The 17,136-nt window shown below is 51.2% G+C and overlaps 1 protein-coding gene across 3 annotated transcripts; it reads right to left on the minus strand.

Annotated features, from left to right (window-relative positions):
- Nucleotides 1-602: 602 nt before the first annotated feature.
- PGF (placental growth factor) lies at nt 603-9,430 on the minus strand. 3 transcript variants are annotated; one of them, XM_073349196.1, is made up of 7 exons: nt 8,676-9,430; nt 6,310-6,352; nt 4,604-4,800; nt 3,047-3,123; nt 2,195-2,224; nt 2,035-2,126; nt 603-1,587 (listed from the first exon to the last, which is right to left on the minus strand). In XM_073349196.1, the coding sequence occupies exons 1-7, from the start codon at nt 8,739-8,741 to the stop codon at nt 1,508-1,510; spliced, it is 585 nt and encodes a 194-aa protein (XP_073205297.1). In that variant the 5' UTR covers nt 8,742-9,430; the 3' UTR covers nt 603-1,507. The 3 variants fall into 3 exon arrangements, with proteins under 3 accessions (XP_073205297.1, XP_073205296.1, XP_073205298.1); XM_073349195.1 differs by lacking the exon at nt 8,676-9,430 and adding an exon at nt 7,408-7,558; XM_073349197.1 differs by lacking the exon at nt 8,676-9,430 and adding an exon at nt 7,408-7,557 and having other exon boundaries at nt 2,035-2,097.
- Between the last annotated feature and the right edge of the window lie 7,706 nt (nt 9,431-17,136).

Consider the following 17,136-nt stretch of genomic DNA (forward strand, 5'->3'; position numbering starts at 1 on the left):
CTGTTCCTAGCTGGGGTTGCATAGCTCAATTAAAGCTAACAGAGTGGTTTGCATCCACGCTCATGTGTCTATGGGTTGTCCAATTGCCCTGCAGCTACACTGGGACAACATTCAACTGTTAAGTGCTATGACTTATGGGCATGCATCCCACAGTTCCCTAGGCAGGCAACATAGCTGCCAGGCTCCCCCTCCTCTGAGGCTGCAGGTCAGAGAGGCTGAGGCAGAGGTTGACCTTCCTTCAGGCTGGAGGTGTCTGGAGATGGGGGCATTTGTAGCTTTTGGGGTGGCCATGCTGCATTTCTGGGCTGTACCATCTGGGGGCCATCAGCTCTGTTGAGGTTTCTTACTGAACAGAGTAACAAGGCGTCTCAATTTAACCCAAATGGAGCAACTCCAGGCCCAGCAGGTGGAAAAGGAAACACTGGAAATTTGGCAGGGAGCACTAGCAGGATGTGCTGTAAAGAATGAGGGAGAGGCACAGGCTGAGAGGAAGCTTCAGTCCCAGAAGCACATGGAGAACAGTGCTTTTCAGAGGGCAGCAGATAAGAACAGGTGTCGGGGACATGAGACAAATGCATTCTCAAAGCTGGCTTCTGGATTTCTCTATGGTAAGGCTTTATTCAGAAAGACTTGGCTTGAAAATTGTTACACTGCAGCCAGGGGAGGGTTCCCAGGAACCTGCTGCAGCCCAGGTGCTGAGGTGTCATGATTCCCTCTGTGATACAGTTGACCTGAGATTCTCTATCCCACCCAGGGAACTCAAAGAGCAGATAGGTCCCAGGCCAGCTCCACTCACTGCAGCTTCTCCACGTCTTTCCTGTGCAGGGAGCTGGACAGACACCACACTGGAGTACCCACCAGGGACCAAGTTTCCTTCCTTCATGACTGTGTGGTCCCCTCCACCAGCTGACAGCTCAGGGAAGGGTTGCTCTGCAAAGGTGGAGGTGACAACACAAGACTCCTGTGGGTGACAACAGGGAATGTTCCCAATGCAGCAGCCCCTGGGCTGGCACCTCCCTGAGGTTCTGTGCTGTCCTGCTGCACCCTCAGCACTTTAGAATACTCCTTCAGCTGCAGGGGTCACAAAAACATTCCCATGTTTGGCCGAGCTTGTCCCCCACAGTCCTCTGGCTGAGTGTTGAATGCAAAGCGCTGGACCTGTTGAGCCTCATTATGAAGCTTTTCAGTCCTGAATCTGGTCCCTGGGTCCTTTAACCACTAATGTTAACCGTGCAGAGATTCCTGGAAAGGCCCTTAAGGCAGGGGCAGGTCAGGCTAAGGGGTGACTGCCTCTCGCAGCTGAGTTTCCCTGGTCCTGGAACTGTATCCCTGCAGGTGGCCAAGCAAGAGTCCAGGTCATCCTCTCCGGCAAAAGGGCCCATGCTCCTGTCCTGTCACTCGCTTCACCGCTTCTTGTCTGCTCGGAGGGTCACAGCTCACAGGTGCAAGTAGTCACAAGTCCCACAAGGTTCAGTCAAGAATGCAATTGGCACATACATACAGGCAATTAGAGGACTTGGTAATAAGTACAGGCGCTGTGGTGCTGCCCTCTCCTGCTGAGATGGTTACCTGCGAGGAATGGCACATCTGCAAAGAGAACACAGCACAAAGACAGGATGGAGGGTTAGAAAGGGGACTGGGAGCTAGCGGCTCTGGGTGCTATTCCCAGCTCTACTCCTGATTCTCTGGGTGATCTTGGGCAAGTCCATTCCTCTCTGTGCCTCAGCTTTCCCACCTGTGAAGTGGGGGTAATGACACTGTCACCTCCCAGTGGGGCAGTGCCGGGGTCAGGGATCAAGAGGGTTTAATGAATGTTTGAAAAGTACTTTGAGATCCACAGAAAAGATGGTAGAGACAGGCCTGGGTCTGTATCAACCCCTGTGTGTTGGGATGTAGCAGTTTCACTCCAGGTGCTGGTGCGCTGTCCCTAAGCCCCACCTGTGCAGCAAGCTGCAGCCAAAGAGCCACTATTGGGAGAAACCTCTGAAAAGAGACACTGCCCTGACCCCTCCTCCTGGATTAACGCCCACTCACAGGTCACAGCCTTTAGGTCGCTGCTTCTCTCGTTTCCTCTTGCCTCGGCCCTTGGGTCTCCTCCTTCAAAAGGAAAGGGGAAAAAGACGAGTCTGAATGGATGGGAGATGAGCCAGGGCTGAGAGTCCGAAACTCCAGAATCCCTGCTAATAGCGCTTACCTTCCTGACTTCAGGGTATCCCGCCGAGGCCTGGAGGAGAAAAAGGAGAGAGTAAAATGATCACACTGCATATATGGCATCTGCAGAGCCCCTAGGTACTGGGGGAGGATGGGGTGCTAGGGAAATAGCATGGACTCCACAGGGTTGGGACCACATCCTAATTGACAGGCTGCCTGCTAGAACTCCCACACTTGGGCTCCTCCCTGTTATAATGATAAAACATCCTTTTGCCAATGACATCAATGACTTGTGGCAAATGCACATCCGGAAAGTATTTAATGCAGTGTAGCTTCTCTCAATCCAAGTAGCACCTGGAGATAAGGGGAGGAGCCAGGACACAGCACAGATGAGGAACTAGAGTGAGGGTCAGACACAAAGGCAGACATGGCCAAAAGAGTGGCCACTAGTTTTGGGAGTCCAAACTGACATCCCTTGTGCTTGATTTGCCGAGGTGCTAAGCACCCACAACTTCAGAGGGAGGCAACGGGAGCTGTAGTTGCTCCACACACCTCTCAAAATCAATCCTCGGGTATCTCAATTTGAACCCCTAACACTGAGGCATCGAAAACCAGAGGCCACTTTTGAAAATCTGGGCCTGACTCATTCTTCAGCAGTCAGAGTTTCTCGGCAGGCTGGAAAACGGTGCAGTTCTGGAACAGCCTCTATATGTCCGTGAGAGGCCACTAGATGGTGCTGGAGAGCCACTTAGCAAGGGATCCATGGTGGCCTGCCAACCCCAGGGTTGTGGGAGGGTTTGAGGCCTTCACTGTACGAGGTGACACAGCCTGGGGTCTCTCCTGCTCTGGGCGATGCCCTGCATGGTGGAGAAGAACGAGCCTGGATGGTCCGTACCTGCACTCGCACTGCCTGTGCTCTGTAAAGGACAGTTCCACGTAGGGCGCCTGCCCTGCTGGTTTCATCTTCAGGAGCTGAAAGGGAACAAAAGTCACTGGCTCTTTGCTGTTCTCCCTTTTATGACTTGCCTTTTTTGCTGAAAGGTCTCATCTTGGACCCTACAGTTACAAACACAGGGAGCCCAACATTGCATGTATCCGTGTGGATGTGCGAGATAGAGAGCGGTTTGTTGTCCCTGTGATGCGTGGTGCCCCCTAGTGGGATAAGGTGAGGTGAACACTGCTGTGAAGTTGCAGCAAAACAAATCCCTATGTCTCTGGTTCTGTTTTTTTCTCCACCCCCTCATCATAACCAGAGGTGTCTCTGGGGACGCTGGGCCACCTACCCATCACCATTTACAGCTAGTGACTGCATTGGCATCCCGAGAGCCCTGTTCCCCTGGGGCATCAGAAACCTGTGGGGCTGGAGAGGTCGAGGACAGTGCTGGGGGCAGGCTGGCAGGAGAACGGGAGAAGCAAAGCAATGTTTTCAGGATCTGCTGAACCCAGGCTGTGGGCACCACACATTCTTTGGGTGGGAAATCTTGGGGTGCATGTGTAACAGAGGAATGGTCCTGCTATTATGGGGGAACTTTCCTGCCTTGTACACTATCCCGGTGGAATTGGCGAGTGAAAGGATCTGAGTCTTCACTCCCACTCCCTTTACCCAGAGGCCTGCTTGACCTTAAGGGCTCCCCTTCCACTCTCCTGTGTGGCAGTCCTTGTAACCCCAACAAGGCTGGGCCCAGGATTCCTGGGGGGCTTGACCCCCAACCTTGTCATGGTCACTTAGGGCAGGGGCTACTGTGTCCCCACTCCGGGGTGCTCTCTCTGCACTGGATGCTTCCCTGACCCACTGATCATTACATACAGTTCAAAGCAAATACAATTTATTAAACAGCAATCAATTTAAAAAAATAAGGAAAAAATGGGAAAGGTTAAAGGAAAACACATAACCCCGCTCTGTGGCACGGGGACATCACAACCAGCGTCTCTGGAATGCAAGGGAAGTTCAATCTGTTCCTCACAAGTCCCAGGCCTCCTTCTCAGGCCCTGGCTGTGCTGCAGGGATGCTGTAGGTCAGACACTTGCTCTAGCGGTGGCCACATGCCCTCAGGCTCTAGGTGGCAGGACCCTTCTTCCCAGCATCGCCCCCGCCCTGTCGGGGTTACGATCCCCCTTCCAGTCCAGCCTACAAGGCCTCTTGGCTGGGGGCGTCTCCCTGCACTGGGCCTGCTGCCCAGGGTCCCCCCTCACTTTCCCCAGCTGCTCAGCGCACCTCCAGGGGCGAGGTATGTATGTGGGGAAAGAGCCTGCCTCGGGGTTCAGTGGAATGTCAGGAATGACTCCTGCTGCTGGCTCTGACACTGATTCACTCACTGTGTCCTGGGGAAGTTAGCTAACCTCTCCATGCCTTAGTTTCCCACCTTTGTGTGATGCCCTGACATTGTTATCTTAGCTACCAGGAGAGGAGCTCAAGTCCCTGCACTGTGAGCTGAGCCCACCTGGCTCTTACCTGCATGGTGACATTGGCCATCTCCACTGGGACACACTGCAGGGTCTCATCTCCGCAGCAGCCGGTGCAGCGTTGCAGGGAGATGCAGGAAGGGCTGAACATGTGCTCCACCTCACTGGGGTACTCGGACGCAATATCCACCAGCATCTCCAATGGCCGACAGAAGCTGCGGCCCCAAACCTCCTGGAAGGGCAGGACTGGAAGAGACCCAGAGGTGGGGCGGGGGGCCTCATAAGCTCATGCCCAGAAGATGCCTGCTGGCCTGCTCCCTCAAGCCCTCACTAAACAGTGGAGTTACTGGCTGAGTGAGGGCAGAGTCTGGGAGGTGTATCATGTACCTGGCACAGGCATCAGAGCAAGCCCTGCTGTGTGCCCCAAAAGTTACAGGCAGCTGCCAGCGTTATGACTCTCTCTCCAGGCTAACGGATTTGTTTTCTCCTCTTTGAGCTGTCCCATCTGCTGCTCTCTTCCTGTCTCATCTGTCATGTGCTGCACTGGAGTCAGGCTATTTTTCATCTCCAGACACTGATAAAAATCTCCATTAGATACGGAGAAATGTGGCACCACTCCATAGTTCAGACAACAGCCCCATTTCTTCTAGAAGCCCAATGCTGGCCCCCATCTAAAAATCACCAAGTAACTCTGATCAGCTTTAAAACTAGGGAGTGAGGCCTGTGGTGGTGGTTGACTTTTTCTGGAAAATTTTATGTCATTTGGACAAGGCAGGGGGATGGTGTCCTGATTTGGGACATGCCAAAAAATAGTGTTCATCAAGGAGCTGTCGTACTGGATCGTATAGCAATCCAGCTAGATCACTACCCTGTCTCCACACTGGCCAGTGCCAGATGGATCAGAGCAAGAAAGTCTGTTGGTAGCAGTTATGGGATAGTCGGCCCTCAGAGGAAGTTTCCTTCTAACCCCAAATAGTTACATGTTGGCTCGTGTCTTGAAGCACAAGGGTTTATAGCACCCAAAACCTTGTCAGAGGAGAAGCTGCCTCAGAGCTCAACTTGGAATTTATCAAGCAGCCGCAGTTCCAAAAAAGTAAAAATGAAAACCCTCCTGGGGTCGAATTTAACCTGCAGTTAAGCTTTTTCATCTTTTAAATTTTTTTTTAATTAAACGGTCATAAAAAGTCTAAAGAAAAGTCAAAATGTTTTGCCTGAAAATGTCCAAACAAAACTTTTTGGCTTTTTCTGATTTTTTTATCTGAAAAATCAGCAAATTTCAACACCAATTGACAAAACATTTTGGTCAAACTGGAGTTGCAGTTTTCTTTAAAAAAAAGTTTCACCCAAAGAATTCTGCTCAGCTCTGATCCCAGGGAGCTGCCCTGTTGGAGCTCAGTGGCTCCGAAGGAGGGCTGGATAAGCCCCTTCTGGAGGGTGCATTAATGTGGGGGTCTTGGGGGATCTAACTTCCAGGGGGTGCAGGGGAGCCATTTTGCCAACACATTTCCCATTTGTACTCCTCCACCTCCCCCTAAGTGGCTGATGATAGTCCCAGACTGACTCCCCATAGGCCATATCCCATCACCTCCCTCTGGAGCCTCCAGTCCCCTCCCCCCGGGCTGTCTCCTCCTCTGGGGTTGGAGGACAGAGGGGATCCCCAAGCTTCTGGGCAGGGAGGAGGGGAGAGAGAATTCCAGAGCCCACAGGGGATCTAATATTCTCACACACAACCAGGATAAGCAGCTGCAAACTCACCTTGCCCTTCTGAGGTGCTGTTTCTGCTGAACCTGTCCCACAGCTAGGGAGAGAAATACGGAGAGGTGAGGCCCAGGCCCTTTAGGAAGAGGCAGCAGGGAGTGAGCACAATGCAGCGAAATCTTGGGGTGTAACCCCCCCCATTCTCACCCATCTGCCTGCAACACCCACCCACCCACAGGGCACTTGGCCCTTCCAGCTCAGATCTGTTGTGGACATTTGGGGCACTTGCTGGTATACATGGAGAAGCAGAAAGGCAACTGAGCTAATAAATAACAATGATAATAAATAGCATAGGATCATAGGCCTAGAGGGGACCTCGAGAGGTCATCTAGTCCAATCTCTTGCACTCATGGCAGGACTAAGTATTATCTAGCATGTTTATAGCGGTTGTAATGCTAGCCTGCACAGCCAGTTCCCTGCACTATCCAGCCTTTCTGTTTTATATTCGGAAGAGTTCCAAAGTACTTTAGACCCACAAGGGATCATTTCACTCACCACTTAATGTGGCCACCTCTGGGCTGTAATATGGCAGCTGTGCAACAGAGCCCAGCAGTGAAGTTAAACAAGTTTACAACTACTGTAGACTGAGTGCAACACAACAGGGACCAACCCTGCCCTGAGTGCCAGAAGAGGAGCTAGGTGGGACATAATTCACTAAACAACAGCTGAGGAGGTTGTGTGAAGGTGAAGACTTTTGTAACTTCAAACTGCAGGAGGTAGAAGACACCCAGGCTGACATCCCTGCTCTTATCCAACATGCCAGGGGATCTAATGACCACACATGGTCAGCACTTCAGTTTACATCTCATCCACAGGACACCTATCACCTCGGCACCTGTCCTGCCACACTGGGGCCTGGGGTCACTTCTGACCCAGAATGGAGCAAAACACCGCAAAGGAGAGAGCTCCCCCTACTGAGTCCCCAGCACCCCTCTGCCTCTTCCCGAGCTAGCTATGAGTCTTTATACCCCAACCATCGGGATGCTGTCAGAGCGCCATCTGATTCCCTCCCGCCAGCTCACAGCATGTTGCCATCTGCCCCTATTGGACACATGCAGGGGCCACGTGTACTTAGCTGTGAAGTGCCATGTGGACCTGGGATGCTGGATAAATCCTAATTCCTCCATGCCATGCCCTGGGTTTCCCTTGGCGGGGCTCTGCCATCCAAATGCTGGCCAAGGCTGCCCCGCTGTGACGGGATCACAGCACAAAGTGGGCTGGCTGCAGCAGGTAGGAGAGTAGTCCCGGTCAGCTGGCAGACGCTCAGCAGAAGCAAAACACAGGGGTGTCAGCATGGATGGACTTTTCCTCAATAGCAAATGTTTATAAACCAAAATCAAAGTGAATTAATGTCAGCTTAAAAGGGGGGAATACCCCCCCACCATCTCCTGGGATCGGTTTGGCTTCCTGCCACCCCTGGGTACCCAACCAGCTACTTGGGCAGACTTTCCCCGAGAAGCTGTGCAAGGGAGGGGGTCACTGTTAAGATCTCATTCACTGGAACCCAGATGGTGTCCCTGCATTATGTCACACCCCTGTTTCAATGCAGTAATACTCTGCTGCCATGCTGGTCACAGTGCATGCCCATGGGAGGTATGGCCCTTGTAGGGGTTCTGGGGAGGTGATTCTCCCACTTGTCTTTCAGCAGACGGGAAACTCTCTGCTTTTTCTCCCAGGAGCAGGGGGCTCTTCCATGGGATTTGCCAGGTATAGGAGGATTCCTGGGGGTCAGAGTTCACCAAGCTGCCCTGACATGCACCTGCGAGGCTGCTCTCCTGGGGCCTGGGCCTAGAGACAGGTAATGAGCTCAGAATCCTCTCTAGACGCTTTCAGCTAAATGAGCAGTCGTTGGACTGACTGGAAGCTCCAGCCCCACTGCAGCTTCCCTACAATAATGGCACTTTCTCTCTTCTCACAAGATGTTTCCTGGGAGTTAATTTTTCCTGGAAATTAGCTGGAGCCAGCCTTCTCCTCAGAGAGCATCTGAGATACTCATCTTCTCCCCGCATCGTCAGCAAGCCTAGCAGTACCCAAGTCAGCCCCCTGTTCCTCTGCTAAGGGAGGACCCGAGGAACAAGGGGTCACTTGGAACTCAGACACCAGAGAGGGGTAGTGGTGGGGCAACCCAAGAAGAACAGCTTCAAACTGATCCACACGCTGTACCTGGCCTGCAAAAATACACTACAGCAGCGATTCCTCAGTGATGCTCTAGCCCCACAGTGATGCAAGGGGGGTAATGGGGCTTGGGACAATTACGGCAGGATCCCTGAGGTCTCTTCCACTGCCAATGCCCCTCTCAGCTCCCCCAGATCCATTATGTGGGGGACACGCTGGGGGGGTGCTCGAAGCTGGGGGTCCCTCACCTGAGTGTGTGATGCCTGCAGCACAAGAGCCACAAGAAGCTTCAGGAAACTGCTGAGAAGCTGCATCGCTGGTTTTGCCTCCTCAGTTTTGCCCCAGTGAAGAGTCCCGTGTCCCAGCCGAAACAAACATACTGGTCCCTGCGAGAGATTCCAGAGCTGGGGACATGCCGAGATCCCCTGGCTGTGGCACTCCTGGGAGCCCTCACGCTGGCCACAGTCCAGGACCCCAGCGTCCCAAACACAGCACCAACCGTGGATCCGACCGCAGCAGCGTAGCCCTGGGAGAGGCCTGGGAGTGGTCAGTGGCCAGCGGCCAGGGAGCCAGTGTTACAGAGCCCCCGAGGTGGCATGGGATGAGGGGTGCTCAGAGACCAGGGACCTTGACAGCTGAGATGCAAGTCCAAGCTGTCTTAGTCCTGGGACTCTGACACCACCTCTGCCCTGTTCAATCCCGTCACACGGGTTCCCCTCCTGCTCCTGCACTGGCTGCTCTGGGGCCCCTCTGCACCTCCCGCTCCTGTGGGCTGCTCTCGGGCCATGTGAATGCTGCCCTGCCTGCTTTGCAGCTCTGCTTCATGAGCCCAGGGCTCCTCCCAAGTCCCTCCCCAGCTCACACCCTCCCTCCCGCTTTCCCTTCCTCCGAGGCGGCACGGAGCTGCGCCGCATCCTCTGGGCGTGGGAGCCCCCCAGCCTCCGGGTGGCCGCTCCTTGCCTTTCATCATGCGTCAGCGCCGCGTGGCCACGCGCCGGGCTCTGGGCGCCCCCGCAGGTGCGCGCGCCTGCGAGTGCGCCGGTGCCGCTGTGGCTGGGCGCGCGGTCCCTGTGTGCAGACGGGGCGCGCAGGTGGGAGCGGGCACGTGTACAGGTGTGTCCGCGGGAGGGAGCCTGTTCTCTTCCAGCCCTCCGGCCTCCCCCATCACGGCGGCACGCACCGTGCAGTGTGTGAGCGGACACCGGCCTTAGGTCACACGAAGCACATCACGTGGGACCCTTCAGCTATGGCAAATAGGTTGTAGAAAACGATCTGCCCTGGCTCTCCAGTGAGCGAATAGATGGGACCCAGTAGGGCACTTTCATCTCTATGCCCCTCGCTGGTTCATCCTCTCTTTAATCTGCCTGTCCGGCTCTCTCTTTCTCTCCCACGCTCTCCGTCCCTCTTGCTCTTTAATATAATATTGACATTGCAGCTCAAGCTCTCGAAAGCCAGTCTGCACCTTAAAGCTGCTTCCTGGGGTTTATGCCTTTAAATAGGATTTCTCTTTAATTAGTTCTCATTAATAAATATTTATCCTGTGGCGGCGCCTGGAGCCCTCCGTCAGGGCCACATGGTGCAAGGTGCCCTACACACACAGATGTAGACTTGGTCCCTGCCTTGAAACACTCACACTATAAAGAGTCGCTGTATATTAATCTGTGTGTAATACACTCCAGACTGGAATGTCACAGACCGGGGCTGTGGTATTGGACTCCATGATTTTCATGTTGTTTTTTTTTAAATCAGAGACGTTTGACACGTGGGTGGGTGGATTTAATGATAACAATTGGTCCTTCTTGACAGCTGCCAAGTTAAACTTGTCATGTATGGGGAGCTCAGAGAAAGCTGGGGGAGGATTCCCAGCCCTGGGCTGCTGAGCTGTTGCAGGGGCCAGAGGCACAGATTCCTGATTGCTCTGATTTTTGAGAGCCAGTTGGAGTTGATGGAGCTCATTTAAAAGGCATCTGTGCAGAACTGCTGCCTTTATGCACTGCATGCACCAGCCCACGTAGCCATAACATACAGAGGCTGTGTCTATGCCGAGGAGCTGACTAGTTTGCTTCAACTAGAAGAAAAATTGGAGTATTCAAATTTCCCAGAGGTGCCTGGATGACTGTGTTAGTCAAGAGCGCATTGTCTGCAGAGACACGTAGAGCTGACGTCCTATGGCCGAAACCTTCTCCATGCCCCAAAACGGTATTCACCCTCCTTCCTGCAGACTTCCTTCCTCTGCATGGCCCAGAAAGGCTATGTCAGTACAAGCTGCTACCACAGTATTTAAAAAAGCTCCAGGCTAGCACCATCCACTGGGTCTCCTGGAGCATCTGGTTCTGGCTACTTATTTTTGTAAATCCCATGGGGCAGGGCTTATGGCTTCTACAGAGTCCTGAACACAGTCAGCACTTAATAAATAACGAGAATCTTGCTCTTCAAGCTAGCTGTAAAAGCCAGCTGTCCCCTTCCCCAAGAGCCTCCTTCCCCCCCACACACACTGTCTTTACATAACACAAATGTATAGAATGGGACAGTGCCGCTGGCTGCAAAATATGAGAAGCCAGACCCATCATGACTATAGTGCAGAGATGGGGGCCGTATGTCATATGATTTGAAAATAGTATTTTCTTGTAAGAACTCTGACATTTACCTATCTCTTGGCAGCTCTAGTTTTTCCTTTGGGCTTCCCAGCTTGCCAAGAGCTTTCAGCTGTATCAAAACCAGGTGCCAAACTGGGGTGGGGGGCAAGGGGAGAAAGGGAGTAGCAGTATTCTGCCACATTCTGCCCACAATCATAAACCCCACCTGTCCCAGAGCTATTGAGCCATGTATTCTGCAACTCAGGCAGCTATAACTGCACTGCTGTGCGCACGGTTCACATTTTCAAGGACTTTGTTGCAGACATAACAGCTTCCAAGTTACTTTTGCTTTTTACTCTTTCTTTTTCTTGACAAACAGAAGGAGAAGAAAGCAGCTTGGAAGAGGTGTGTCAATACGCTGCCCCGCTGCGTACCAGCCCAATCCCAGCCCAGGACTGAAACCTGAGACTCATGGACTTCACATTGCTTTTCATATAATCCCACCTATGCTGGCACTTGCAAGGGGGTTTTCGGTGTCATTTTAAATCTAGGTTATCTACCTATGTGATGTGACTGTCCAAGCACTTGTCTACACAGAAACTTGCACTGAAACAAAGGTGTGAATTAAATCCAGTTGAGTTATTTGGATGCAAACTTGCAAAGAGACTGGCCCTAGGGCTCCTCTCACCCTGGCATCATACCGCCAATCCACTCTGAAGCTGCGCTCTTCTTGCCAGCTCAGCTGCCTTGTGAAGAGCAAAGCCCTAGAGAGTTTCAAACTCTAGTCACTGCCAATGTATTGCGAATGTCTTGTTTTGCTTCTGAACACACTGGAGGGTGAAATCTCATGAGTGAGGAAGTGGTGACTGTTGGGCTGAGTCAGGGTTCCAGTTATAAAAGTGTGGGAAATTAACTCCCCAGTTATCAGAAATAACAATCCCTGGCAACATGAGGAGCCAAACTCTGCTCTCAGTGTGTTGGTGTAGAGCAGGGGTTCTCAAACTGGGGGTTGGGACTCCTCAGGCGGTCGCAAGGTGATTACATGGGGGGTCATGAGCTGTCAGCCTCCACCCTAAAACCTGCTTTGCCTCCAGCATTTATAATGGTGTTAAATGTACAAAAAAGTGTTTTTAATTTATAAGGAGGAGGGTCGCACTCAGAGGCTTGCTATGTGAAAGAGGTCACCAGTATAAAAATTTGAGAACCACTGGTGTAAAGGAACAACCAGGACATTTATGTTCTCTCTGTACCCCAGGGTGTCTTGTCAAAGCTGCAGTTATAGTGGGTAGGGCAGATTTGGGCACCTGAAGATAGCAGGATCCACAATGGGGCATTAGGACCAGCCCTGCACAAAATGGATTCCACATCCTGGGGCATTACTGCCAGGGTTCAAACATCTCTTGTCCTCCTAGGAAATAGACTTGGCCCTCCACTGTGGTGACAATAGTGCAGATGAAATCCTTATCCTCCTGAGTCTTTGCACAAGGGAACAAACATGATCCACTTGTGCTCTGAGCAGAGCAAGAGGCCCCTGTGATGAGCTGGAATTCCCCAGCACAGAGCTGCATCTGGCTGTTTTGTGGGCTTATGTTCCCAGGGTGTGTGCAGTAGGCGCTGGAATGCGGCTCCAACAGACGCGCATTCTTGTCAATGACAGATCGGGGCAGAGTCTGCTCCTCTGGTCTGTTCCATCTCAGCCCTTCCTGAGTTTAAGGGACAAGTCTCGAAAAGCACTTCCTAGCCCAAGCGTCCACCTTCACAAGGACATGCAGGAGGCAGTGGTGGGGAATCATTTGTCAGCAGGGCTTACATGTCATCTGAACCCATCTGACATATTGCAGCTGAGCTCATGAACATGACAAACTTTCCCATTTCTGACCTGGCAAATTGGCAGAGGATGAGTGTCACAGCCCTAGTCAAGCTCCCCCTTCTGGACACTCACCAGGCTGCTGCATTTGGGTCCCAACACACTGGGCCCATGCGTTGTAAGTGTTCCTTGGTCTGGGCAGGCTCCAGCCCTGGCTCTTTCTTTGGCATTTCTGGCACACTTCCTGGACACAGCCTGTCTGTTACCCCTTCACGGAAATGGCACCTTGCCATATAGCTGCCCTAGGCCACAGGACCAGTGCTAACCACCTCCAAGACACCCCTGTAGCTTAAGAACACCCTTGCCCAGAGCTCCAACCCTATGGGCGCTCTGGCTTACAGTTCACCCCTGAAGGAATATGTGATAGCTGAGGCCCATAACACACAGGATTTGTAAAGGTTTCTAACACAATCTTCAAAAAGAACAGGAGTACTTGTGGCACCTTGGAGACTAACAGATTTATTAGAGCATAAGTTTTCTTGGGCTACAGCCCACTTCATCGAATGCATAGAATGGAACATATAGTAAGAACATACACATACAGAGAAGGTGGAAGTTGCCATACAAACTGTAAGAGGTTAATTAATATGGCAACTTCCACCTTCTCTGTATGTGTGTGTATATATATATATATAGACACACACACACACACACCTTCTTACTATATGTTCCATTCCATGCATCCAATGAAGTGGGCTGTAGCTCAAGAAAACTTATGCTCTAATAAATTTGTTGGTCTCCAAGGCGTCACAAGTACTCCTGTTCTTTTTGCGGATACAGACTAACACGGCTGCTACTCTGAAACCTAACACAATCTCGTTAGTCAGCACAAGCAGGATACAGACTGAGGTAAAAACAACAACACACCTGCATGCTGTTCCTTGCCTCAAGTTCCTCAACACTCTGGAGTGTTCTCTGGGCTTTGATCAGAGTCCTCTAAGGAGTCCAGGATCCCCCTCCTGCCCATGGCTTCTCCTGCAAATCATGGAGTGTCTCTCTCCTGCAACTAGCTGCCTTCTTCATCAGCTGACCCCAGAGTCTAAAATGACCTCTCTGCTATCAAAGCATGCCAGGCCCTTCATTCTCTCCCCAGCCTCAAACTTCCTTGTCTTTATAAACCCATGCTCCGCACTCCCTGTGATAAACTTGATTGAATCGGTTTTCCAGCTCAGGCGTACCTATTGTTTGATGAGCACACAGTCATTAAGGTTAATGACTTCTTTTGCTTGGGCTGTAGCTTCTCCCAGACAGGGTGAGGGAAAGAGTCAGGGATCTCAACAAACCATGGCTGACTCACCAAGGAATTCAATGCAGCAATTTCATAGAATGAACCAGAATTCATAAGCTGGACATAGACAGATTCCCCAAACCATCACAATGGGAAAATAAGGAAAAACATTAAAAAGCCAACACAGCCTGGATGGGCAAGTACCCTTGGGCTTTGTGACAATGCAGAACATCATGTTACTCCACACCAGCAGAGCTCAGTTCCCATGACTTGGCCACATACTCCCTAATGCCTCACAGACTGGCTGACACAAAGCTTTGGCAATGGGAAATTGAGCCATCCACCTCTAGGGCAAGAGATGTACACGGCTTAGGAGAAAGACTGGGGCATAAAGGAAAGAGGAACATTTCCCCAGCTGCAGGTACAGAGCAAAATCTGCACAGGGATCAAAGAATGCTATCACAGTGCCTGGGGATATATGCAGCTTGAGAAGGATACAAAAACAATGAGGAGTCTCGTGGCACCTTAGAGACTAACAGATTTATTTGGGTATAAGCTTTCATGGGTAAAAAACCCACTTCTTCAGATGCATGGAGTGAAAATTACAGATGCAGGCATAAATATACTGACACATGAAGAGAAGGGAGTTACCTTACAAGTGGAGAACCAGTGCTGACAGAGCCAATTCAGTCAGGGTGGATGTAGTCCACTCCCAATAATTGATGAGGAGGTGTCAACTCCAGGAGAGGGAAAATTGCTTTTGTAGTAAACCAGCCACTCCCAGTCCCTATTCAAACCCAGATTAATGGTGTTAAATTTGCAAATGAATTGTAGCTCTGCAGTTTCTCTTTGAAATCTGTTTTTGAAGTTTTATTGTTGAAATATGGCTACTTTTTAATATGTTATTGAATGTCCAGGGAGATAAAAGTTTTCTCTACTGCCTTTTGTATGTGACCATTCCTGATGTCTGATTTGTGTCCATTTATTCTTTTACGTAGAGACTGTCCAGTTTGGCTAATGTACATGGCAGAGGGGCATTGCTGGCACATGATTGCATATATCACATTAGTAGATGTGTAGGTGAATGAGCCCCTGATGGTGTGGCTCATGTGATTGGGTCCTCTGATGGTGTCTCTAGAGTAGCTATGGGGACAGTAACAGGGTCCACCTCACCCCTTTTGTTTCATATTGCTCCAGTTTGTGCTGGTGAAATCAAGCTGCATAGTTCACAGAGACAATTCCCTTTCCACTGGCATTCTTCAGGGTTGGGGGCATTCCCTGCAGAGAGGCTCAAAGTACATCAGAATTTCTGCAAAAAGAAGGGAGTCCCTTCATGTCACCTATTTATTATTGTTATGTTGGCAGGTGTTAATGGCAGCCATCAAGCAGATCTTTGATCACTAGACAATCACAGACCTCGTTAAAACCAAAGCTTTATTTAGGCTAAATGGAAGGAGTAATTAAATGCCCCTTTACATAGTGATAGCTTTCAGAGTAACAATAAAAGCCACCACCCAAATCACTGGGCCCCATGGCAAGGCTTGAGCAAGAACTAGCCTTGGGAGAATAAGAGGGGTTTCCTGAGGCTGATTGCAAATGCAAACGTTAGGGGAATGATTGGTTACAGCTGTGTGAGAGAGCAACAGAAAACAGCAACAAAACTGTGAGCTTGGCCTTGGGAGGAAAGGGACAGAGCTTCTTTGGAGCACAGTACTCATTGGAAAGGCAGATTTGGATTTCTGAGCAGGGAAACTACCTGCTGTTGATTGTTTCCACTGTGTTCAGGGAAGCAAGATTTTGTGTAGTCTTTGCAAATAAACAGGATTGCACCAGAGAAATAACTGACTTAGCATCAATTTTTCTTCCTAACAAAAACAACCCAGCAAGGCCCCAAATACCAGCTAACCACTCGGACCAAAGGGGTAACATAATTTATCAAGAGCCAGTAGTGTTCTTGGCCTTGCATCTACAAAGAGACATGCTCCATAACCCAAAGAATTTACAGTCTAATATGGACACTGACAACATGGTATATAGAGTAGCTAAGACACCAGGGGATAGTGCAAGCATGTAGCAGCAGTGATGTTTACAAGAGCTAGGTGCTGGACAGCTTTTTGGAAGCAGCATGACTTTACGTTTAATCGTTATATGGTGCTAAGTACAAGGGAAGCAGCTCCCATCCAATTTCCTTCTTTAGCCAATAACAGGTGTGGAATTAGGTGCACAGGCAGAGCTGTGTGGGGAGTCCAGGGCTGGAATAGCAGGCGGTGCTGCAGGCCAGGAGTGAGGTGCATGGACAGAGCTGTGTGGGGAGTCCAGGGCTGGATTATCAGGGGTGCTGCTGCACAGGAGTGAGGTGCATTGTAGCAGGGCCCTTGTGTGCTCTGTCTCTGTGTTTCATAAGGACTGAAACTATTCAGTACAGTGTGGAGGGCAAGTGCCCTCCAGGCAGCGATATCGCCAGCCCCTGCAATACCACGGAACGTGTTACTTAGAACATTCCTTAGCCCCTTGCTGCAAATTCCTGTGGCGTCAAAGCTCCCTCCCAGGCCAGGTGCGGAGGATGGGGGGAGACAGGGGAAGGTCTGTTTGCTAAAGAGGAGGCTGACAATTGGGGGAAGTGGGCTGTGTTGTGCATCCCCCCTCCCATTGTGAGCACAGGCTGCTGTTATTGCTGTCAGCAACCGCAGGAAGTGGCTGGCGGTTAGTCACCCCTGGCTGCACGTGGCCGGAATGCTGCTGTTTATTTTTGTTCCTGGGCGTGGATTAGGCCTGCTCTGGGGAGCGATAGCCTCACTGTAGGGATGGCCAAAGGGGGAGAAAAAGAACTGCAGGCAGCTTAATGCTGGCCCACCCAGCCGATAGCAGCTGGGCCTGGCCTCTGAGCAGCCCCCTGCCTCCCCCCATACAAATTGCCCATCTGACAGGGAGAGCAGGGTGTGACGCAGTGGTGGCTCTGACACAGTCCTAGGAGAAGGGAAGTCTTCTTAGGGGAACCTGACACATGGGCCCTGGGAGATGGCAGTGTCAAGGCTGCC

The sequence above is a fragment of the Lepidochelys kempii genome, chromosome 6 (genome assembly GCF_965140265.1).
Source record: "Lepidochelys kempii isolate rLepKem1 chromosome 6, rLepKem1.hap2, whole genome shotgun sequence".
In the NCBI taxonomy this organism is placed as follows: domain Eukaryota; kingdom Metazoa; phylum Chordata; order Testudines; family Cheloniidae; genus Lepidochelys; species Lepidochelys kempii.